General features: G+C 36.0%; 1 protein-coding gene across 6 annotated transcripts in view; it reads right to left on the bottom strand.

Annotated features, from left to right (window-relative positions):
- The window catches only part of PDS5B (PDS5 cohesin associated factor B), a 109,068-nt gene that overhangs the window by 64,978 nt on the left and 19,717 nt on the right, over positions 1-24,373 (bottom strand). For all 6 annotated transcript variants that reach the window (XM_010572736.1, XM_010572735.1, XM_010572738.1 and 3 more), the window contains exons 8-16: positions 17,498-17,613; positions 15,703-15,797; positions 13,321-13,466; positions 12,232-12,383; positions 10,416-10,529; positions 8,365-8,446; positions 2,300-2,348; positions 640-779; positions 447-562 (exon numbers count right to left, since the gene is read on the bottom strand). In XM_010572736.1, the coding sequence (XP_010571038.1) occupies positions 447-562; positions 640-779; positions 2,300-2,348; positions 8,365-8,446; positions 10,416-10,529; positions 12,232-12,383; positions 13,321-13,466; positions 15,703-15,797; positions 17,498-17,613 (1,010 nt within the window). The remainder of the gene's footprint in view (positions 1-446; positions 563-639; positions 780-2,299; positions 2,349-8,364; positions 8,447-10,415; positions 10,530-12,231; positions 12,384-13,320; positions 13,467-15,702; positions 15,798-17,497; positions 17,614-24,373) is intronic.

The raw sequence follows: 24,373 nt of genomic DNA, 5'->3' as shown, positions 1-24,373 counted from the left end.
AAATAATCATTTCAGCAATTACTTTTTCCCCCCTTCCACAACTTCACTGCCTTACTCTTCCTTACAGTCTTGATGCCTCATCACCATAATCTTTACTTCCTCAGTTAAATTACTGTTTATGTCACTATGAGCTAATATTCTGGGTGGAAAGTTTCAGCGAATAGCCATGGACAGAAATTTCTTTTAAAATAAGTCAGTGCAACAGATCCATTTTTACTGACAGGTTGTCCTGGCTATGCTGAATGACAATTCAATTGTTTCTGTGGCTACATTCTGAATGAGGGCACAAAAACCCCTAAGCAAGGGGAAACGGAAGAAAATATCGCAGGTCACCAGGCCTTAAACCACACCCACCCAATCCATTACTGCTTGTGCTTAGAGGCGAAATAAGAACCCCCAATTTCAAACCCTGTGATCTATGGCCAACATCACACACACAAAAATACCTGATGGATTCAGTATCAATGTGCACAGGAGCAATTCTCTCAAGAAGAAACTTTATCATTTCCAGGAAAGGATTTGTTGGTTGTTTTGGATTGCCCAACTTCTTTGTTATTTCCCTCTGCAATATAAGTTTCAATTAAGTTTATAATCAATTCAGTTCCAAAAATATTCACACATTTTAAAAGCAATTCTTACCACACATCCTTCAGCCTGTTTGCAAGAACATGTTGGGCTAACAAGCATTTCTAACTGACTTCTTATTTTTTCATCGTCTTCTAGAACTTGTGTGAACTTTTTCATGAAATCTTGAGCCTTCCCTGGATCAGGAAGGTTTCCTTTAAAAAAGCAAAAGAAAGCACTATTTATTTTAATAAACAAAAGTATCAGTATTGTAAATTACATAAGTTTGAAATGTCACACCAAGAAAGTTTCTATGCGTGTTTAAGTTAACCAAGAAGGGTGGGGAAAAAAAAAAAAAAACCAAAGAAACCCCAAAACAGCTTAACATGTGCAGACATATCTATGAGGACACGAATTTCTAAAAATTCTGTGTACCCACAGAACTCCCCTGGCAATTCCTCGCCCCTCATACTCATTTTTCAGCAAGTCTAGCTGTTCTTGTTAATAATATTAACAGCCGAAGTTGACCTCAGAATGCAAAGACTATGCTCCACAGAAAAGTATACTCTATATATAGATCACCTGATATTGACAAGTGTGAAAAACATCAAAAGGGTATTTTTGCTAAATTACCCCTTCAACTAAACGTAAGCTTTACAACAGCTTGCAACATTTTAAAAAAAGCTTTTAAAATGCATTTCTTAAACTACATATTAATTTTATATTTACATTTTATATTATAGCAAGACAATTTATTGGAAAAGTATTAGTATACTATCTAAGATGTTTCATGTTTTTGGTACAGTAGGTGTTAAGCAAAGTTGGCACAGAAAATGGTATAGGATTACAGGATAGTTAGTTCAAACCAAGTTCTACTAAGTATTTGTTTTGCTGCATTGATGATTTTTTTTTAATTTTTTTTTTTAAATGCAACCCAGAACTAAAAGAATCAGAAAAATCACAAACTGATCAACTGTTATATTATAAACAAAAGGAAAAAAGGATTTGGAACATGGCCAACCAGATAGCAAGATTCAGTTTTTCCTGAACATTTTTCCAAAACATAGCCAGCCTTAAGTAGCATCTGTTTTGCCAGAAGAGTTGGCATTTTTTTTAAAAAGGTTGATTGAAAAAAAAAAGAAAAAAAATAATTCAGAATTGTAAAGCAAGTTTTTCTTCTTCATACTGGTTTTAATGCTATTGGCATGGTGGGCCGGGGGGGAACAAGAAGTGGTGTTTTGTTGGTGTTTTTTTTCTTTGCCAAGAGCTCAGGTTACACAGAAGTTCTTCAGTTTCCAAAGTGCCTTCCCTGCTACTGAAACCCAACCTATTTTGAATTCTCCCAACAGCACTTACAATACCAGGACCTCAAAGACAGGTTAGTTAGTAGATAGTTTAGTAGGTTAGTTAACATCAGTTAATATATATTCTATAGTAAGTCCTAAGCAGACACTAACACTCTAGATCATCTAGATTTTTAATTAGTCTACAACAGATGTAGCCAAAATGTCAAGTGATAAGCTTCATGACGAGAGACTTTCTACAGTAAAGAAGTAATTCTGCTTATAGTTGTCTTAATTCTTTAAAGCATATTGTTACATCATGTTTATCATTATTTGTCCTAAGTTTTATCTGTTACAAAACTTTTTTTAGCTTATCTCATCATTTTTAAAGCAAGAAAGCAATATGGTTCAACTGTAATTTTTAGACAGTGTAAATACTTCAACTGACTTACTTGTAATAACCATCACTTTTGAGAATATAGCTTTACTGCTGGCATCTGTCTGCAAGTCACAAAAGAAAAATGGATTAAGTAAAAAGTTTACATTATATATTTCCACTTGAACATTGAGTGAGCAAAATCCCACAATGCATTATCAACAAGCCAGCAACCATTTTGCTAACACAGTGTGTTAGAAATCAAAACCACCACTGCAAAGTTAATGCTAGACAGTTACAAGAAGTAAAAGGTAGATCGTGCCTACGGTATCACTCTGTCTCAAATATACTTAGGTAAAATATTTTTATTACCTTTCAATCTACTATATAACTTATGAACAGCACAAATGGGTTATTTCTGTAACTGTTTTCCCATCTAAAGCCTCTTTGGTTTTAAATATGAAACAAACAGCAAGCATTAAATTCACTTGATCTTCTTGTTCGGATATTGATTCTAAGTAGTTTTGGTAGTAGTTCCCACCTTATTGTAAAGAATGGAGCAAGTCAATAATAAAAAAATTGCTACCCCTGTTAAGCTGAACAGGGAAGGCATATGATAGCAGCGTAATTGTGAAAGTAATAATCAGGGACCACAAGAACAACAAAAAAATTAAAACGTAACTGCATTACAGGATATCTGTGAAGCTTAGATTTCAGTGAAACTGTTGCTGATATAAAGTAATCCAACAGCACCCTACAAGCAAAATAAGTTACACAAAACAGATGAACTAATTTATTTTCCTTTTGTCAGTAATTCCTCTGGTACATGATTTCAAATTCCACATGCAAAGTCCACCTGAAGAGTTAGTTCTGACACTGAGTAAATGGAAGAGGGAAAAAAAGAATACAACAAATTTCACAGCCAGGTACAACTACACAGCAAGTACATTTTCTTCATGAGACTACATTTCTAACATACAAGTCATGTTTCTACAACATATCACGTCCTACTGAAGGTAGACAAACTAGTTCACAAGACACTTTTCCCCCACTTTTATCTGTAATCAACAGTATTCTACAGACTAGGAATTACACTGAAGTTTGAAATATTAAGGAATTATCAGTAAAAATGGCAAAGGGAATCCCTAACTGTACAGTGAACACCCTAATCATCTTCAGAAAAGTGTTAACGTGGATGAAAGAAGGAAAAAAAAAAATTTAAATCTTTCATTGCTGTGTAATAAGTGTTGTTAAACAACTCTGAAATCTTCATAAGTAAAATGAAAATTAGAACCTGAAAGAAAATTGAAGCTTACAGCAATACTGTCAAAAGCATATAGACCCATCAGCTTCCAAACCATAAAGGAAGCTGCTGTTCTGCCAATTGACTTCTGACAGATCAACTTCAGTGACATAACTTACAAAGTCTGCAAAACTTCATAAATGCAGTTAAATAGTATCAATTATGGGCTACAACTACCAGATTATATTCTTCCGAGAAAAGACTTAAATGGAAACACAACCACAATTCATGAGCTTTTACTGAAAAGTATTTAAATTTAAAAAGAACCATGTTTAGCCGCCACCATTGCTAGAATTGTCTTTTATAGAACTCACTTTATAATAGACAAAAGTGATAGCAGACAAGCCTAAAAATTAGAAATGAGAAAACGTCAAATCAACTCGGAAAGGAGGCTCACCTTAGAAGAAAAAGGTCTCTTCTTACCAAAGTACTTAACATGAGGCAAATGAAGACCTACAGTGGGCCGTTTCATCAGGTTCATATCAGGAAAGAGCACTAAGAGGTAGTGTTGAAAGACACTAACATTTTCTTATTATAAAAACTTCAAGACAGAGGTCAAATTCTTGTTCAGGTACATCTAATTTCTTTGCATTTTATTAATGAAATCTGCGTATAGATCTCAAATAAGGTTCAAACAAGCCATATCAGCTTTGGAGATAACAAAATTACAATTTATGACAATAACCTTGGCTAACACGTGGAAGTGTCTATTTCCAGAAGGAGTATCCTTCAACTTTTAAAGTAAATTTCTGTTCTGCAGTTGACTAGGTACTATGAAAGAAAATAGGACTTTGAGTTCTAACGTATTTGCACAGGTTTTTTGTCATAAAGAAAAAAAAAAGGAAATTAATTAGCAAATTTGTGGAAAATCTGGCAACGTTTGAGAATAGTGGCAACCGCAGAAAGATCAGAGTATAAGAAAAATATAGCATGAGATTAAGACAAGCAATGTTTTTAGTGAATGTCCTCTCTATCTTGTAACATGGACACTTGGCACATAATTCTAGCCATTAAGTATTTCTGCAGAACTTTCCATCACTTTTTAGTGTCAGAAGAATGCAGTCCTTTTTGGGGCTTTTGGCTGTCACAGCTGAACAGGTATGTTCAGACAAGAAATGAAAAACAAAAAACCAAACCAGAAATCAAATCTGGTTTACAGGATTCAAATAATGATCACAGAATCGTTTAGGTTGGAAAAGACCTTCAAGATCATCGAGTCCAACCATCAACCATGCCCACTAAACCATGTTCTGGAGTACCCCGTCTACGTGCTTTTTGAATACCTCCAGGGATGGTGACTCAACCACTTCCGTGGGCAGCCTATTCCAATGTCTGACAACCCTCTCAGTAAATAATTTTTCCTAGTATCTAACCTAAATCTCCCTTGCCGCAACTTGAGGCTATACAGATGTCAAAGATACAGAATCTCCATATTCACACCTCTTGCAACTCAGAAGAAAAACACCACAACTGTACTGTGGGGTTTCTTTGGTTCTGACTGGTTTGGTCTTCTAACACTGGCTAAGTGTTCAAGTACTGGCTAAAGCTCCCATTAAAACAGACCTTAAGTTGAGCAAACTACTAATCATTCAGCTAAACATGAAATAACCTGAGTCAGAAGTATTAACTTCCAGCAGTATAACTCCACTGAATATTGACAGATTGAAGAAGATCAAGAAACATTTCTTTTTAGAAGATCTACTGTGGCACTTCATGTACATTATCTTGCATTCATGATATGGAAGTATCTGCAGCTCATGAAGCTTATACTCCAATACAGACAAACCAGCATTCATCCCCTTTTCTGCACGTGAACAGGCAAGTTTATGTATTTTATTTAATTGTATGCCATTGCTGTAGGAGAAAACAAGAGGAGCTGTGACTTATGCTTTTGCTCTTCAGAAAAGTAACTCATCTTAAAGGCAAGTTCAATGTCTGTTCTGTCTCAGACTCTTAACACATTTTCAGACTCCTCAATAGTGCTTACACTGGGGAGAGCCTCAAGAGGAAAAAGGAGAATGCCTGAAGCGTTTCACTAAATGGCAAAAAAAGTTTTCTAAGATGACAAAAACAGTGGACTGGGAAGTTCAAAGATGTATAATCCCAGAATAATGTAGGTTGGAAGCGACAACTGTAGGTCACCTGGTTGAACCACCTACTCAAAGCAGGGCCAAATTAGACCAGGTTTTGCTCCAGGCCTCATCTAGTTGCATTTCAAATATTTACAAGGATGAAGATTTCACAACCTCTCTGGGTTACCTGTTCCCATATTTGATCACCCTTACTGCATTTTTTTTGCCTTACAACCTAATCAAAGTTTCCCTGTGGCAACTTCTGTACACTGCTTCTTGTCCTATCCCTCTCATCTCCAGGAGCTCTCACAATGCCTACACTTGCCACAGGGACAGTATCTACAGGAGAACAAACCAACAATTAAGCTATAATGATTAAGTGGAGAAATTAGACTGAAGTGAAAAAGCATGTGTGGTAACACCAAGTCATATTCTAAAACATTACTAGCTCATTTCAGTTTTGTTTCCTGAAAAAAAACAAAGTTTCTACAGCTCTGAATGGCTAATGGATATTTGTCTCAAGATTATTACTGCCTTGGACTGTATGCCCCTTCAGTTTATGATTATGAAAATGCACTCATCTTAAACACAATGATTTAATTATAATTAATATCATTACCAGTTTTGGGGGGGAAAAAACCCGAACAAACCACACAAGGAGCATCACAGAAAGAAAAGTTTTGGTAAAAATAGCTAAGCATCTGCACTGGGCATAACAGGCAGGGTTTGGGGTAGCAAAGGACTGTTGGGGTGACCTGTGCAGGAGGAGGTCAGGGACCACCCTGTGCCAGCCAAAGTCGCTTCCAGCCAGCTTTGCAACTGAGAAACCAACCCACCACCCACCCAGACTTCAACCAGTCAAAGGAGCCAATGGTGCTGCTGGGAAAACATATTTAAGAGAGGAGACGCTAGAGAAAGTGTGACTCTAAAGGGACTGTGGCCGGTGGAGGAACCCACGCTGGAACAGCAGGTAAGAAATGAGGAGCAGCAAAAGGAAATGAACCACCGTGCCCTTAACCCCATCTCCTGTGCTGCCATTGCCTTGCCGAAGGGACCGAGCATAGCGCGTGTTGAGGGGCCCGGAGACCATGAAGCAGGGAAGAGAGGCGTCCGAAGGGGAGCCGAAGGCTGTTGCTCTAAGTGTTTATTTGTTTGCTTTTATTTCTCAATACCAGAATAAATAATTAGAAGTTTATGTTAATTGACAATAAACTAAATTAAGTAAAATCCCCTGACTCAAAACCATTTTGTTGCCTGTGACAGCATCTCAGACTATCACAAGAATGCGAAATTCTCCCATGTAGTCCTGTTACTCAAAAGAATATTGAAGAGGATTAGCACTTAATAGCAAAAGATAGGATGAAAGCCACATGGACAAATGCAAACAGGTCAACAGCATACACTGTTTTGAATGCAATGTCTAGGCTGGCATTTGTCAAAACCTACACATTTAATTCCATATCATATTTGATATTTTACGATTGAAAAAGAACTTTTGTTGTATCTCCCTGAAAACAAAAGGAAAAGTTGAAATTTCATTTTCTGCACTTCAGTTGAAAGTATCAAGAAACTCACTCAAGTTTTAAATGTGTAAGTGTATTTAAACTACACCAAGGAATATAAAACAGTAAATGAAAAATATTTCAATACAGCGACCGAAACACAATGAAGTACTGTTGTAGTAGCAATTACTGCACTTAAAACATTCTGTAATAGTGCATTTAGAATTTAATACAACAAGTAAACATTACAAATTTCACTGCAGTCAGGACTGAAACAATAAGAGATGCATTTTAATTGGATAAGTCTTTATCTGCAAGACAGTAGCATTTCATAGCAGATATTAGATAATCCAACCACACAGTTACCCCACTCTTCCTCATTCAGGTAATTCCAGCAAATGGATAATTCAGTCATAGAATTTCATTAAGTTTACTGTGGTATGAGTATATACACACATAGAAAATAAAAATCACACACACCCTTGTATGAGTGTGAGCATGGCAAAAATTTCTACTATATATTATTTCTGTAAAAGAAGCACCAGATTAGACTTTTGGCGTCAAAGTCAAAATTATAAAGTCATATATTTATATTATAAAGTCAAATTATAACCAGAATTTCATCTTATGGCTTTTTCCCCCTCAAACATGAGTATGCACATACATATAACTAAAACAAATCTAAATTTTACTTTATGAGAATATCCTAGATGCTCAATAAATGTTTATTTTTTCCTTCTGAGCAAATTCATAAACAAAGAATTCAGCTGTAGTCTGGTACCTCCAATACAACATTTAAGAAGTTTCCAAGAAGGAAGAGAAACAAGTAACCTGTTGGGATAAAAAAATTCTGATTTCTTCAGTGTTACTGATCATAGACATAAGATAAGCAGTTAGGGTGTATAGGTACTTTTTCTTAATTACTCAATTTGGCAGTCAAGAATAACATGCTGTTTTTTCCCCTTTCAAGAGCCAGAACAATCCTGGCAAGATGTAACTCAAACACTGTGAGCAAATATTTTAGTATCAAATGACTGGCAAAAACTTTTAAAAATTTCTATAACACGCCTTCCTCTTCAATTTTATTAACAAAATGTCTACACATTTCCCACTACAAGAGTAGTCTAATAGAATATCAGTTAACTTTCACAATATTTTCTGTCATTAAAAATAAGCTTGAGATAGTAATATAAATGGAATTAAAAAATAGCATATTAAGTAAAACTGCATATTCATGGTAAGATAAAGATAAATTGGAACTCACTTTGGGTTGTTTTATTAGGTCAACTAAATCCTTTACTTGATGTCGTAGCAGATTTTGACATTTCCACATTTCATTCAATGCTCTAAAAAAAAAAAAAGTTAAGATTTGTCAAAATCATCTATTCAATAAATCACAGAATCATTTAGGTTGGAAAAGACCTGTAAGATCATTGACTCCAACCATTAAGGGAGCACTGCCAACTCCACCACTAAACCATGTCCCTAAGCACCACATCTACATCTCTTTTAAATACCTCCAGGGACAGTGACTCAACCACTTCCCTGGGCAGCCTATTCCAATGCTTGACAACCCTTTCAGCAAAGAAATTTTTCTTAATATCCAATCTATACCTCCCCTGGTGCAACTTGAAGCTGTCTCCTCTTGTCCTATCTCCAGCCACCTGACAGAAGAGACCAGCACCCACCTCTCTACAACTCCTTTCAGGTGGTTGTAGAGAGCGATAAGGTCTCCCCTCAGCCTCCTTTTCTCCAGGCTAAACAACCCCAGTTCCCTCAGCCCCTCCTCATAAGACTTGTATAGTAAATAAATAAAATAAATAAATAAATAATAAAAAATTAACACAGCTGTCCAATAAGAGCCTTTAAGTTCTTTTCAACTTCAGACTCAGAAATGTGCTTATCACCTGAACTTTCATTGCTGTATGAGCAAAGGCTAAATGTTTCCTAATGGCATGATATGGAAAATTTAATTGCTCATATTAGACTGGAACAAAGTGAGATTATGCAACAAGTTTCATTTGAGATTCTTAACTACACTGCCTTTAAAAGAAGTAGGAAGTAACTGATGTCTGGCCCATAAAGAACTCATTTGTACAAGCCTGAAATCACTCTTCTAAAAACATTCCAAGAAGCAGGCTAAAGCAGATGTTTAAGATTTTTATCATCAAAACAATGTTTTTCTTGCACACAGAAAGCAGCTACTAGATGAATAAATTGTGAAAAGTGGACATGATTAGACTTGTAAGAGACGCATTAGAGATATTCAATAAAATTGAAAATTAGCACACTTTCTAGGAAAAATAAGCCATATAAATAAAGAGTCACAGCTTCATTTAAAAAACTTCCAGAATCCACAAGTAAAAAGTCAGTTATATGTAACTAACTGAACATACTATGTCTTTAAAATGAATACTGCTGCATATGAAAACTGTAGAAATCAGAAGTTACTTGTTGCCTGAAATAACAAGTACTGAAATGAATCCATTCTGTATTTTTGTTTAGCCTATACTAAGAATTACTAGAACAGTAACTTTTTATTTTTAATGTACTATTCTTAATTTTAGTTTGTTACAGTTGTAATATCTTTAGGCAGGTAATAGAAGAAATGCAGAGGATTCGAACATCAGTTTCTGTAGTATTTGAAGGCTTTGGCGTTTTTAAGCTATTCTTTCATATACAAAGCCTTTTCTAGTCTCCCTCATGAGAAAAAAACCACTGTATTTGATTTTCAAGTGACTGAGTACTACTAAATGAAAAACAAAGTAAAACTAACTAAATTCAATCAAACTGTGAACATTACGGCAACAAAACTGTTATTAGTCAAATTCATGCACATGTACCCATTTTAAGTTGAAGAAGGCACATAGCAAAAGTAAAATGCATTTTGAAGGAGGAAAGACAAACAAGTAACTCCTTCCCACTCTTAAATCATCCTGGCTGCTAAAACGTGTAGTATATTAATTGAAAAGCTGTCAGATAAGATCTAGAGCTAGTCAACACTACTATCTATGCTATCTCTTTTCGGACCTAAAAGGACTGACATGCACTCAAGCTTCTTTCCAGATCTTTGACACTACCTTTTTTTAGCTGTTTATGATTAAAAGGTACCACACCTTGTCAGAAAACAATCTATTAAGGTATTTTTTTCCCCCAAAATTCTACTTGAAATATAGATACTATTGCTACATTCTGTTTTCTGATAGTTTGTAAACTACTTTTGCCCACCTGCTTAGGCTACTCATAACAATTTAGAACCAATTTACAATATTTGTATTAAAAAGTATTTTGCTAGCATTAAAAAATAGCACATACTTCACAGCATTTGAATCCAGTGTTGCATAAAGGTAATACAAACATTTCATTCGTTCATTTGTTTCCAAGTTGTGAGGGACCATGTACTGAGCAAAGATGCGTTCAACAAGTAATCTGAAAGACAGGATTAAGAAACTTAAACTGTAATGGAAGAAAGTGGTCTTCAGTTGCTAAAACATTCATTCAAAAATTCTCAGACCTAGAGATCAGTTGTTGCATATAAGGACGGGGTTATTAAAAAACCTAAAGGTCAAGTTACTTAACTTCCAATATAACTCGGCATAAACTATACAAAAATACATCACTACAGGAGACGTAATGTTAATGTTATCAGTAGGACATTTAAGAGATGACGTTATCAAAATTAGATGTATTAATCTAGACAGGAACCAAAGGATTTTAGAGGAGGATGTGTCTTAATTATCAGCCCAAAGAGATGTTATCAGTGAATTTCATTACAGGTCAGTATTGGGGTAAATTCATGAACTGACCCAAATTAATTGGTCTAAAATAAAAAAAGTAGTATCATCTTGATTATATCACACATTATCATGAAGCCCAGAAGGAGGATTCAGATACTAGTCAGAAGGACCTGACTTCCCTCCACCCCTCCCTGGCCGCTTCCCCAAGGGCTGAGTTTATCCCATTTCTTTTGCTTCCACAATAAAAATGCAGGTACATTCACAAGAGAATTATTAAAAGCTTCTGCTCTAACATGGAAGCTCCTTATTTGGAAACAGGAGGCAAGGAAGGTATGGGTCTGCCAGTTACCTACGAAAGACTGAGAAGAAAAAACAAAAGGAAAACTAAGCCCATGTTGCAATTTTAAATACCAAGAAGGCCCAAGACTTTTGCAAATTCAGGTCAACATAATAGAATAGGTAAATAGGTAAAAAAAACCTAATCATGTACATTTAGGCTAGAAAACAGAAGAAAATTATGCACAATTGGAGCAGGTGATCAAAACCCAAACCCAGTTAGTTTAAAAAGACACTGAAGTTTAAGAAAAATGTGAGTGGGCAAGACTGGATCTGAAGATCCAGACAGTTCTGTCCACTCCCATGGTACCATGAAATAATTGCTTATTCTGAAGACGACTTTTTGAAGCTGTGAGTTTTTGAAAAGACTTGTAGGGGTTTGCAATGCCATTTGTATCTGATCATGCTGTGAAGGCCAAAGGCTCGTTTCCAAAGACACCAAGATGGCCTTGATTAGTCAAGGTGGACTAGTTCCCAAACTAGTTCTCTATGTCCAACCATTTATTTTTCAATACGAACAACCATATACAAGGCTACAGCTGGTACGACAGAGGCACTGCTTTCACCACAAATCCAGGACAAGGCTCTAATGCATGGCTATTATAGTACAGAAAAACTAACCTTTTGCAGAGATGTCTTAACTGTTTCCCTACTTGTACTAGGCTTATCTTTAAAGCATACAGGAACAACATGCAAATCTACAGCAAGATCGTTAAAGCAATTTTACTTACTGAATTTTAACATAAAAATTATCAAGCTACTGAAATATAAAAATCTCCTTTATTGAAGCAGTGGTGAAGTACAGCTAAAAATTTTCAATTATTCCAACCTATCTGACCCTTCAGAATCACTTTAGGCCTTAGGAAAAAAAAAAAGGAAGAAAACAACACAGGAAAACATTTGGCTGCAGCTGCATAAGATTACACACTGGATCAAAACATACAGGATTATCACATCTTCTCCTTCTTGTCAGCAATTAAGCACAAAGGAAATACAAATCTGCATAATAAGTTACCTTGCTTATCCACAGAACCACCTAGTTTTCACGACTGACTTACCGGTCATCAATACTGTTTTGATAATATATATGCAGAAGTTTATCTTTGATCCATGATATCTGTTTTGCAGCTTCTTTTCCTGCTTCTGATTGTAATGAATACTTCTTGTATATCTGTGCAAGTCCCATCATAGCTTCCTTCCTCACTCTCCACTTGAGAAAAAGAAATAGTACCCAGTTTAGTAGTTCAAAATTCAAAACTGAAAAGACTGCAGAATTTCCTGACAGGTATTTCCTATTCCACACCAAAATAAAATCATTCAATTTACAAAAAAGTTAAATCGAGTTCTAAGTGCAACACTTTCCATTAGGACACATACTGCATCATATCTGTTATGCTAAACCTTTCAACATCGGTAACCACTATGCAAGTATGCCTCTTGAATTTAGAATTGTTACAAATTTAAGCCAACACCCTTTCTCACCATCTATACTGAATATGTGTGATTGTATTATGTGTGCGCAATAGGGGAAAGCATGTCACCAAACGAAAAAAATCAGGTGATAATGTTAATTTTAAAAGTTTGTCATCAACAGCCTTGTTTACCATGCTTTAACATAAGCAGCAAACCTCAAATTTTATCAAATAATGAAACACAGTGAAACTAATTTTCAAGACTATTCAAATTTGAAAGCTACCACGCTGATTTGCAGTCTTCCAATGATCTAATTAAAAGCAGGTAAACTAGCTACCTCTGATGGTGGAATGTTTTTCATCAGTAATCTGCAATACATTTTAAAACCTGCTTGCAAAATTTCTTAAGAAAATGTTAGAATGTTTTACAAGGGTCTAATTTTACTAAAAAATTTTATTAAAACTAGCCAACTGGAATAACATTGTGCTTCAGCCTTTTTTTTTTTAATCATACTACCTTAAATAAAAATACAACATATTAAAAATGTGGCATTCCAGTCAAAGGCAAAAGACACCTCATTAAATAGATCGCTAAAATATTTTTTGCATTATATTGCTTTTCATTCATCATTTTAAAATTAGTTCAGCATTTTTGAGAAGCAATGCTCTTTAAAAAGCTAAATTAGAGTCTAGAAACATAACGCACATCCATTATTAACACTAATTATGTCTTACCCGCTTGTCCAGTGTTCGTTCTCTGACAAAATTAAGCAGGTGATCATTGACAAGCAAAAGATCTTTTTTAGCAGCAGTAACTATGGATACTATAACATCATGCCTTATGGCCTCTTCAGGATCATGGGACCTTACTTTAAGATATTCTGGAAAAAAATAGAATAAGTATTTCATTGTAGGTATACAACTTCAGCTACTTTTCTTTCTCTAGACAGTACTCAACTGACAAACAGAAAACATGACTTTCTACTGTTCTGAGCATCAACAGTTGATGAAGAAACCAACAGTTTTCTCTAAGATTAACTGGAATGTCAGTAAAACTTTACATTTGCTTAGAATATCAAATATTTCTATTTCTGGCATTATGGAAATTAAGAGTTATGGGGTTACATTTTTTTTATTATTTCTTATAATAGTTAGCCTATGCCTACATTAGCAGCTATTATAGCCAAACAGAATTGGATCTGTAGAACAGAACAGACAGTGCTGAGAACTTGGTAACCACACTATATACATTTTAAAGTCTTACTTCAGGCTAGAGGCTACTCTCTTCCTGCAGAGTCCATCCCCTTTGGCTGCTGGAGCACATTAGTTGCACTCCTGATCACAACTTCTGTATTATCCACAAGGAATCTAGTTCACATGCTCCAGGAACACTCCACAGTGTGAGCCATGTAAGCATTGTAAGCAGGGACAAATCAAGAGACATACTTCAAAAGCATGCTCTTTGACCAAGCTATAATGCTTATTTAGACACATTCTAGTTCATTAATCTTAAAACAATTTTTCTGAATTATTTTGGCCCATTGCTACTTATTTGGTAGCATCAATAATCTTATCAACATTTTAAGATTTCTGCTTGAAAGTGTCATACATGTTAACTATCTATTGTCATTTTCGAAAGCTGATAAAATGGCAAAGTTCATTTATCTTTTTAGAAGTACGTATTTTAGGTTAATTTAAAAGCACAAACGGGTAGGAAAATGCTCACAAAAGTTATTAAGATCACTGTACAGAGCATACATCAGTGAAACATTGAGAACATTAAGAAACATTGAAAATTCAAAGTTTACTCCAGATGAAATAACCAGAGTTACTGTTCTCTTATTACTGTTCAATGACCAGTGAAAATTTTCAAGTCTCATCTGAAATATTGGCCATTAACATTCTGGTAATCAGCACAAGTGTTGAATGAGCACATCAAGAAATAAAGCTTTGCACTTATGGAGATTATAAAATTTGAAATGCAAATAAGAGTTTTTAAAAAAAAACCCAATTTTGTTCCACAAGAACACATAATAAACTAAAACAAAGGAAGAACAAATGCCATCGCACAAAACAATTCTGGTCTCAAACACCAGTGAGTCAGAGAAATTTTTCAACAATTTGACTTCGATAAGCACTGTGGGGAGAGAGAGGAGGGGCAAGCAAAATTACATTTCCCAGAGGATACCATTAGAGGGGGCACAAAGTCTTTCTGCAATGTAAAAAAGAAAAAAGAAATCCTTGAAAATACGATTCTGATAATCAAAGAGGAAATATCTTTACCATTCCATTAAAGAAATTTCCAGAAACTTTTTTTTTTTAAGCTGGCTTAACAATACCAATAACTACAGGATGACTCCAGCCTGCCTGCATTTGCGTCAAACTTGAGAAACGCTCAGTAAGCAGGAGAGCAATCCCATGCACTTAACAGCCCTTTAAATTCCCTCCTTAGAGCAAACGGACAAAAATGTTACCTCTGAAAAACTACAAGAAGTAGGAGTTTATTGACTCGGGGGAGATATCGTCACCATATACACTTTGAGGGGGAAAAAACCAAGCCAACCAATTCTCTTTAATTACACTTTTTTTCATTAAGACATTGGGAACAACAAATACTAAAGACTTCTATCTATGCCAGTTGCCTTATTCCTACAGAGGTCTTGAATTACAGGCTGTGTTTGATCTGAAGGAGCAGGAACCAATGGCTGTGGTCACAGTTATGAGGACTGTTTTCATGTTTTAGACAGTGGCTGCATAATATTTATACATTTCAGCTTTGTGGAACTTAAGTCTCCACTCTGCACCTCAATTAATAAATGCCATGACCATTAGGTTAGCCAGGCTGTCTTTGCCTGATCCCATGGTGCTTAATTTCAACAGCAGTTGGGAATGCAACTACTCTAAGAGAGGGAGAGTGATCTCTTTGGTTATGGCATTCTTTATGTACAATCCCCTCAGCCTGAGAAGCAGCACTGAAGGCAGGGACTCTGACTTAAAACTCCAACCTCAGTTATGTCCTCCACAACATCTGACAACGTTACTTAGGATTACAACTAACCTTCGAGACTTTTCCAGGAGACTTAAAATTGTATTTTAATGTTATAATAAATCTGGTACCTGTTAAGTCTTTTGCTAGGTCGGGATGGTTCATAAGGCAGTGACTTGCAAATTTCACACATTCAAGACGAATAGGTACATGGATATCATTAAACCTATTTAGAAACAAGAAAATGCATTACAACAACAACAAAAGTATCACTTCTACCAAAGCAACTAGTTTATTTCTGCACAATCTCAAACACCTCTGAAAATATTTCCATGCTTCCCATGCACAGTTACATGCATAAAACATCTCTCATTTCACAGTATTAAGGTAGACTGCCTTTAGCTTAAGAAAAAATTCTTGTACTCATCCATTAATTCATGTTCTGAACATGAAGAGAAATATCCTCTCCTGGTACACACGAAAGACTCCCAGGCAGACAACAACTATTTATTAGAAAGACATCTGACATATTTTAACTATCTTTTCTGTAATGCTCCACATAATTAACCATGAAACATGCATCAGCAACTAAAGGTTTTCTAAGACTGCAATATTTGTCCCCTCTTCAAACTCTATGACAGACAGCAAACAAATGGGCATCTACCCTCATACAAATGTCTTCTGAGATGGATCACTTCAACTTCTGTAAGATTTCATTTTGAAAGACTGAATTAGGTTTGATGCTTGAGAACTAGTATTTTCTCGTGTTTAATTTTGATATAAGTAATTTTTATAATAGAACTATTGATGTAATGAGAGTTACAAACAACTCTTGAAAAACTAAATGCATTTCAAGCTACCCTCAAAATGCTTGGTTTTAAACAAACTAAAAATCAAATTTTAGAACATTATTGCTGTTGAAATGCTTATTTATCAAACTGGTTTTAAGGAATAACTGTTTTAGTAAAAACCAAGTATGTTTTCAAAATCAAGAGATTCTAAGAATGGTTCCTTTAATAACACAGCTATTATGCCTTAGTTAAAATCCTTGAAAAAAGTAAATATGTGTATGTGATTCATAACTAGTTGAAAACAGTAATTATGAACAACAGATTGCACTTATTCACATCGCGTCACATTGTAACACAATGAAGAATTTTCCTTTGGGCCCAATTAGATCTGGTATTTTTTGATGACATGCAATGTTTTAAATAGTTATATAGTTTCAAGCAAAAGGCTATCCCTCAATTAAATTTTCTGTACTTTTAGAAGTAGTATTTCTTTGAGGACTCTGGTTTTGATACGATTGAATGCTACATTATCAACTACTGCAGGCGTTTAAATTAGAGTTTATCCTCATTTACTCAAATCAAAAACATTTTCATCATAGTAGCCATACTTAGGTTTCTCCTGACTACAAGCTCCAGCTATATTTTCTGTCTCAAACTGGCAGAGTATTTAAAAACAAAAGACTGTTTCAGCATTATAAATACTACATACCTCTTTTAAGGCACTCCTACCATTAAAAAAAAATTGAAACCAGTATACAAATACTGTACATAAAAGCCTCAAAGCCAGTTCTAACATCGCCTGATAACGCAAATGTCATTTGATGCTGTTTTAGAATTAATCCATCATTGAATAGTTTCACTTGTGAAGAAATTAAACTATTCCTTTTCCTTGACAATGGCAATTGATACTTGCAAAAAAATGAACTAAAAAGGAATGATTTGTAATTGTTCACTCTGCAGAATCACAGATGCAGAAGATGTATGTAAAATAATCTCTTTAGCATTATCTGTCAGATTTCAGCTAAAGCAGCACGAGAGAACTTGCACTTAGCAGTGTCACTTAAAAAAAAAAAAAAAGTTGGATTATACTTCAATGTTTTTCCCCTCCTAGGAAGGGAACTAAACCAGCATATACCTCCCCAGATAGCACTGCCAAAGTGGCTTGTTTTGAGATGCCAGCTCCGAATCCTTTGCCCCAAACATTTTTGCTAGAAGTTTTACAACCTGCAGGCGTTCTTCATTGTCATTGCTCTGGAAAATGAACACATGTTGGTTTTTTTTAAATTAAAAGAAAGAAAACAAAAAACACCAAACCCATAAAAAACAAACCCCAAGAGTTCTGTTTTGTAACCAATACACTTAAACACCTGTAGCAATATCATAATACAGATTAATAGACTTTTCTTGTATACAAATGTATATCTCAAGACAAAAAACCTTCACTATTATTGGGAAAAGAAAAAATAAAGGCAGTGAAAATGAAATACTATGTAGAGACAAAACCCAATGTGAACAAAGCCTGGTGAAAAATACACATAGATACATCTTTTCAACCCTCATTTACAGGTTACTGAACCTGTTAGGAAATCTGATACAAGCCTGTACAAGCTTACACAAATTCAAGCACAATACAAACCCCACAAAACTCATTCTACATTTGTCTGCACATAAAGGTTTACAGTTCTCTAGAATAGAGTTTATAAACATTTAGTTAAAAAGAAAAAACTTTTCAGAAAACAAGTTTTTAGAGTACATCAGATTAAGTACCCAAGATTTGAGATGCACAGGATCTGGTCCTGTATTTAAGCATTTATATTTAAAAATGCTGAGTTACACAGTTACTTTTCCTTCATATTTAAAATTAGTGCTAACAGAGATAAAACAAGGCTTTCTCCAGTATTATTTCATTATCATTGGTTTGCATTACACTTGTTTAATACAGCACACAGCATTTGAAGCTTAATACATACTTTGGAAACGTGTGCTAACAATTGTGCAATTAGCATGTACTTACTGTTCACCACATTTTTTCTTTTGCTTATTAAACTGGCATTTAAAACTTATTAAACCAACTGGCTGCAGCACTTCTTTAAAAAGGGAATAGCTAAAATTAGTTGGTATTAACTAGATACTACTCACCCCTTATTATTTCAGTCTTTTTTTTCTGGTAATAAAGACAAGGACTGTTTAAAATACTGTTCTTTTTTATCATTTTTGACATTCTTATTAGTTCAACATCACTTTTTGAATGTGAACAAGAAATAAGAGCGCAATGTAGCTGTCAGTTCTCTAATACAGCATCATAGTCTTGAAGACCAACTTTTTCTACTCAGTACCATAAATGGGCTGAAAAGTTTGACAGCATGTCCTTTTAATTCAGCTCCCTAAGAACAGTAAAAGCGTTTGTAAAATCCTTAAAGTAACAGAGCAAGACAAGTTAAGGATGAAGAAATCTCTAACACCGATATATTACTACATTACAAAGGACTATAATTCTTCCCAATACACTTTAGTATTAAGTATTAGCAGCATTAATAGTAAATCCATTAACACGTTTGTCTGCATTTGACTAACTTTTCCAATTAAAATTCAGATTGGTATTACTGAAAGCCATCTACAATCTCCTCCTCTTAATCTGCAATAAACAATATCTTTTTTCTTTATGAGTCTCAGCCTGTAAGTATCGGTTACACCACAAATTCTTATTCTGTGCCCTCATGGTTAAGAATTTTATATATTTTTTGTAGCCTATATTAGTCCAATCTCCATTACTCACATCCCACGCACTCCTGCTTAAACTAACAAAATATTAAAAAAATATCAGGCATCTCTGTATTTCTCTAGGTAACCACCACAGATCCAGAGCAAGAAACCCCAGAGAGTGGGGAGGGAGAGGAGTGGAGGGGTCAGGAATACACTAAACATTCAACTACTAAATTACAGAGCCAGAAATATAGAAAAGAGGCATTAAAAAAAACCCCAAACAAACAAACAAAGCAACTAAAATATCCTTAATGAATTAGCTGCAGAAGAAGCTTTCACTGTATTACCCACTAATCCAACTGTAAGACAACCCACTCATGTTTCTAGTCCTGTTTGTAGAAACAATGAATATTTGTGATTATGGCCCAAGAGTATTCGGTAGTTTCTGAATTTGTGCCCAAATGTTGGTCTCCTTGAAAAAGTCTTATATAAGCTCCTAAAGGTAATAAAAAAAAACAACCTGTACTTCTTACTAGATGAATGCATCACTGCTACAGTCTCTCTCCTTTATTCTACTTTAATCTCTACTTCTTTTTCGGAGGTGAAAAAATGAGTAGCATGAACTCTGAAAAAAAGATCTTAATCCTTCTCCATTCTGTGAGACACTGTATACTTGAAGAGTCACATCCTTCACCTCTTTTTTTAAGTATGATCCAGCACTCTTTATGCTTACTAGTGTTCCATAATGATTTGTCAGTAATAATTGACATTGAACACTGGTATTTTCAGTTCGCCATACATGCTCCCAACACACAGGCTCTTCAGCCTAGATATTAGGGTCTGTCACTAACAACAGCTGTAGTGGGTCAGATTGTTATCAATACAAAGTCCAGAGATTTGGGAACAGAAGTGGACACATCACCTGAAACTTGCCAAAAATTTTAACTGCCATATCCAGGAAGAAAGGCAGCTCTACAATAATAGAAGTCAACATCTTATTGATTTTATTCATTACGTGACATTGGCTTAGTAAGGTGGTAAAATAAAGATCTAAAACCCATTATGGTTATTTCCTAAATACAGTATTAATGAGCTTTTCATTCTTCTGACTATTAAAATGGTATTTATTTTCAGAAATACAAACTTATAAAATTCAAATACCAAATTTGAATGAAGGAATATCAGTTTCCTTTAAAAGGTAACCTACACAACAGTACGTTCTTAACTCTGTTCTCTCCTGCACCAATAATGCTTCTGTGTCAATGTGAGATCTCTAAACACACCACCTTAAAATGCCAAGATCAGGCACAAATCACTGACCCTCACAGAAGAGGTTAAGTTAAATGAATTTCAGTGCACATTTTCCTGCTAATCCCCCAGGCTCCTTTCCAAAATTAGGTAAAAAAATAATTACCAGTAAGAAGCAACCATGATTTGACACAGCTCTCAATGTTGAGAGTTTAACAGTACTCCTTTTCTGCCACATGAGAACATAGGAGCTTTTTCTTTACGAAATCTGTAAAGGTGTGGTGGGTTGACACTGGCCAAAAGGCAAACACCCACCCAGCCTCTCACTCACTCTCCTCTCCTGTACAGAGAGGGGAAGGGGAGAAAATAGAAGGTTAATAGGCTCATGGATCAAATAATGACAGTTTAATGGGTAAAGAAAAAGCTGCGTGCACAAGTAAAGCAAAAAGAGGAATTCATTCACTACTTTCCATTGGCAGGCAGATATCTCACCAGTTCCTGGAAAGTGGGATCTCAGCATGCATAGCACTTGTTGGGGAAGACAAACACTGCAAACACAAACATCCTCCCCCTTCCTCCTCTTTTCCCTGAGCTTTTATTGCTGAGCATCTGTCCCCTCTCAACCTCCTGCCCTGCCTCAGCCTACTCATGGTGGGGGGAATAGCCTTTACCTGTGCAAGCACTGTTCAGCAACAGCCAAAACATTGGTGTGCTATCAACAGTTTTAGCCACAAATATAAAGTACAGTACCATACAGGCTGCTACAAAGAAAATTAACTCCATCCCAGCCAGACCCAAAAGGATAACTAGTTTGTCCACTTCTATTTGCACACACCTGACTGTATTTCAATTCTCTTCAAACATACTTAGAAGATTCTTGGGATAGATAGGACAGAAAAAGCAACTGAGTGAATAAAGCACACAAAAGCTGCACATTTCAGAGAATACCAGTTACTGCCAGCAATCTTTCATTCTTCATCCAAGCCAACATGTACAATTCTCACAGCAGTTAAAATTAATCTGGCACCATGACCAAACTGTGTGGTCATTGGTTGTACCAAAAGGGCAAGGTGCTTGAACACTAGGTGGCCACATTGTTTAGATACAAAATAGTAAATATGCACAACAGAGTTACTGAGGCACCTAAGGTCTCTCACAAGTTCCATACTAACAGTTTCTTAAGCCCTCTATACATGGTCAAAAATCTGTTTGGTCACTGACAGGAAAGCCCTTGGATTTTTCTCACACTTAAAGAGACAGTCTAGAACTTCCATAAGACCCTGATCCCATGAAGATAAACCAAGAGGCTTCCTGCCACGAAGAGTGCAAAAGAAGTTCAGGGAGATGGAGAGCAAGAGATTTGGATCCTGTCAGGTAATGTCACAGACACACAGACATTTATTCACGTCCTCGAACTCCCATCAGCCACAGAGGCTGAGAACAAGGCAGCCCAATGAACTGGAAGGCAGTGGAGATTACTCAGTGAAGCTCACCTGGCTGTTGTGGAGAAAAACACCACCACTTCATTCTCAAAACGTGCCACGAAATGTTGAGAAGCAAAGAAACAAGACACTACATGGAAATTCTGGTTCACATACAGAACATACAGCTAGTGGAAAAGTTGCTGATACGAGGAAGAATCAGGTTAGAGAAACAGGATCACTATCAGAGAAACTATCAGAGAAACGCCCAGCACCCATACTGCGAGACTGAGTACCCTAAGGTCAGGGTGATACATGTTCTTTCAGGGTTTGTTCACAAGTCAAGAATACCGAGAGCTTTCAGTGTCCTTCAAGAAAAGGAGTAAGTCCTCAAAACTGGAACAATCAAGATCAAGAGCACCTCCCCCCTGCCTTCACTCTAACGAGAACTTACGGAAGGGAGCATGGGAGCCCTTGCAATCATGAAACAGGGTTACATCCAAAAGACTTCACGGATTTCAGTCTGTCCTCAGACAGAACTCAGTACTTCTCTTAAGCCCAGGCAGAATACAGATTCACCATAAACCAAGCACATTCATGGGAGCAGCCCGGACATGACCTCCCACTAAGCACAGTTACAGCTCTTTGCAGATGATTAGTTGGAGCGGTCAGTAATTGGAGACATCGGGCATGTGAACTGCCAACAACAGCATACTGTTGAAACTTCAACAGCTTCCAACAAAGCAGGACTGAGATCCAGTTTCTGCAACATTGTGTGAGTTTTAAATGACTGCTGAGTTGTCCATCACCACAGCCACATAATCCTCCAAAAAAGACAGCAAAGAGCCGTTAAGAAAGAAGGGGTATGTCCACCAGCATTACTGAAGCACACATTCCAAGACAGAATGATAGTTTTTCCAATATGGATACTGTAACACCATGCACTGTATTCTATCTACAAAGCATTAGAAACAATTTGTTCAGCAACTTGACCCACTGAATTACCAGGCCTTGTTTTCCAAGTACAAAGTGGAACTGAAACGTGCCATTTACTCCATATCAGATGTACTTTTAAGCGCTCTCTTATGCAGAAATGATTAAGAGGACAGCACCAAAACAGCATACAGACAATCTCCACTGGCACCCGATAATAGTGGTTATGCCTGTCACACAAGACAACCAGAAACCATTAACTTCAATGAGCCAGACTCAAGCAAGGAGGCTCCAGAAGACTTGATAGCACAGCATATCTACAAACAGCACTGCACTTCGCATTCTTCCAGAGAAACGTGCACCAATTCTGCAGCATGCCCTTAAAATCCCTGAAAAGTCATCTACGTGTCTAGACAATTCAGCACACTTTCCTCCCCTGGCCAAAAGGCAACAGGCTATCTAAAGATGCTCTGTCACCAGAAGACTTACAGAACAACTCTATCCACTCCATCCAAAGATGTTACTGGCTGATAATGCCTGGTGGTGGTAGCATCAGGCCACTAAGCTCGAGAAATGAATGATGTTAAGATAATAGCAAGGTGGCTGGTGTGACACTCAAGTCTCTGGCACCTACTGCCCTTGGGATAAAGTATAGTGAAAAAACTCCCAGCAGCACCAACCACAAGAAAATGGAAGAATCATAGGAGGAATGCGTACACAGAACCAAAGAGGCATGCAGCACAGAAATATTTCTCCATAAGCATCAATATCTTTTTATATTCAGCTCAGTATTTCAAGTTACTTCAGAGGACATCATGGTGGCAGTGTACATCTCAGTCTCGCAATGTTATTACAAATTAATTGACATGAACAAGCATTTTGCTTTGGGTGGAGGAAGCGTAGCTGGAAAGGCTACCCTCAGTGTAAATGGACTCATTCCATTCACCAAACAAGACTTGTCAGTAATCACATGGCTCCAGCACTGGAACATCTGTCTCCTTGATGCATCTCAAGAAAAAAGGAAGGAAGGAAGGATGAACGAGCTAAACTGCATTTCTCTTTAAAGCACTCAGTGACAGGAAGCAAAATACACATACCATTAGAACATTCAGATGGAGTTTCTCAAGGACATTCCTTCAAAGTCTTTAACCACATTATCATTCTTCCAGGAATTCCTGTCTTCTCTTGTTTGGCTAATAATTTCCCACTTTGTTGCCAAATGACATCCCAAAATAGCGAAGAAAATTTTTTCAGGTTGTCAGTCATCAAGTTCTGTAATATCTGCCTTTGAAAATCCTATGTCATATCATTCTTTTCTTACATGGAGGTCTAATTGTTACTTCCCAATTTATTTTAAAGTCCTGTGCCCTATTGAGCTGACCTTCATTGTTCTTCAGCCTTTAAATGATAGGGCCAATAAAAAAAAAAAAATTAAAATTGTTTAACATCTGTGTGAAAGTAACCATTTATCATTCTCTACTGGCAAAAAGACTTTTTAGATAATGTCAAAAGAATTTAAAAAGAACAACTTTTAGATAAATATGGCTCCAACTACAGCAAAACATAAGAAAATACTTTAAGAAATTGATTTATTTATTTTAAATTTCATTGAAATGATCAAAAATACTGGGTTCTGTTCAAATTCATGCAGAACTCACCAAGTTTGCACCTGAAAATATTTTTTTTAAAGCATCAGCTTTAAAGTG

The sequence above is a fragment of the Haliaeetus leucocephalus genome, unplaced genomic scaffold (assembly GCF_000737465.1).
Source record: "Haliaeetus leucocephalus isolate CR32 unplaced genomic scaffold, Haliaeetus_leucocephalus-4.0 Scaffold351, whole genome shotgun sequence".
Lineage (NCBI taxonomy): Eukaryota > Metazoa > Chordata > Aves > Accipitriformes > Accipitridae > Haliaeetus > Haliaeetus leucocephalus.
This window is presented reverse-complemented; position numbering and strand designations above follow the sequence as displayed.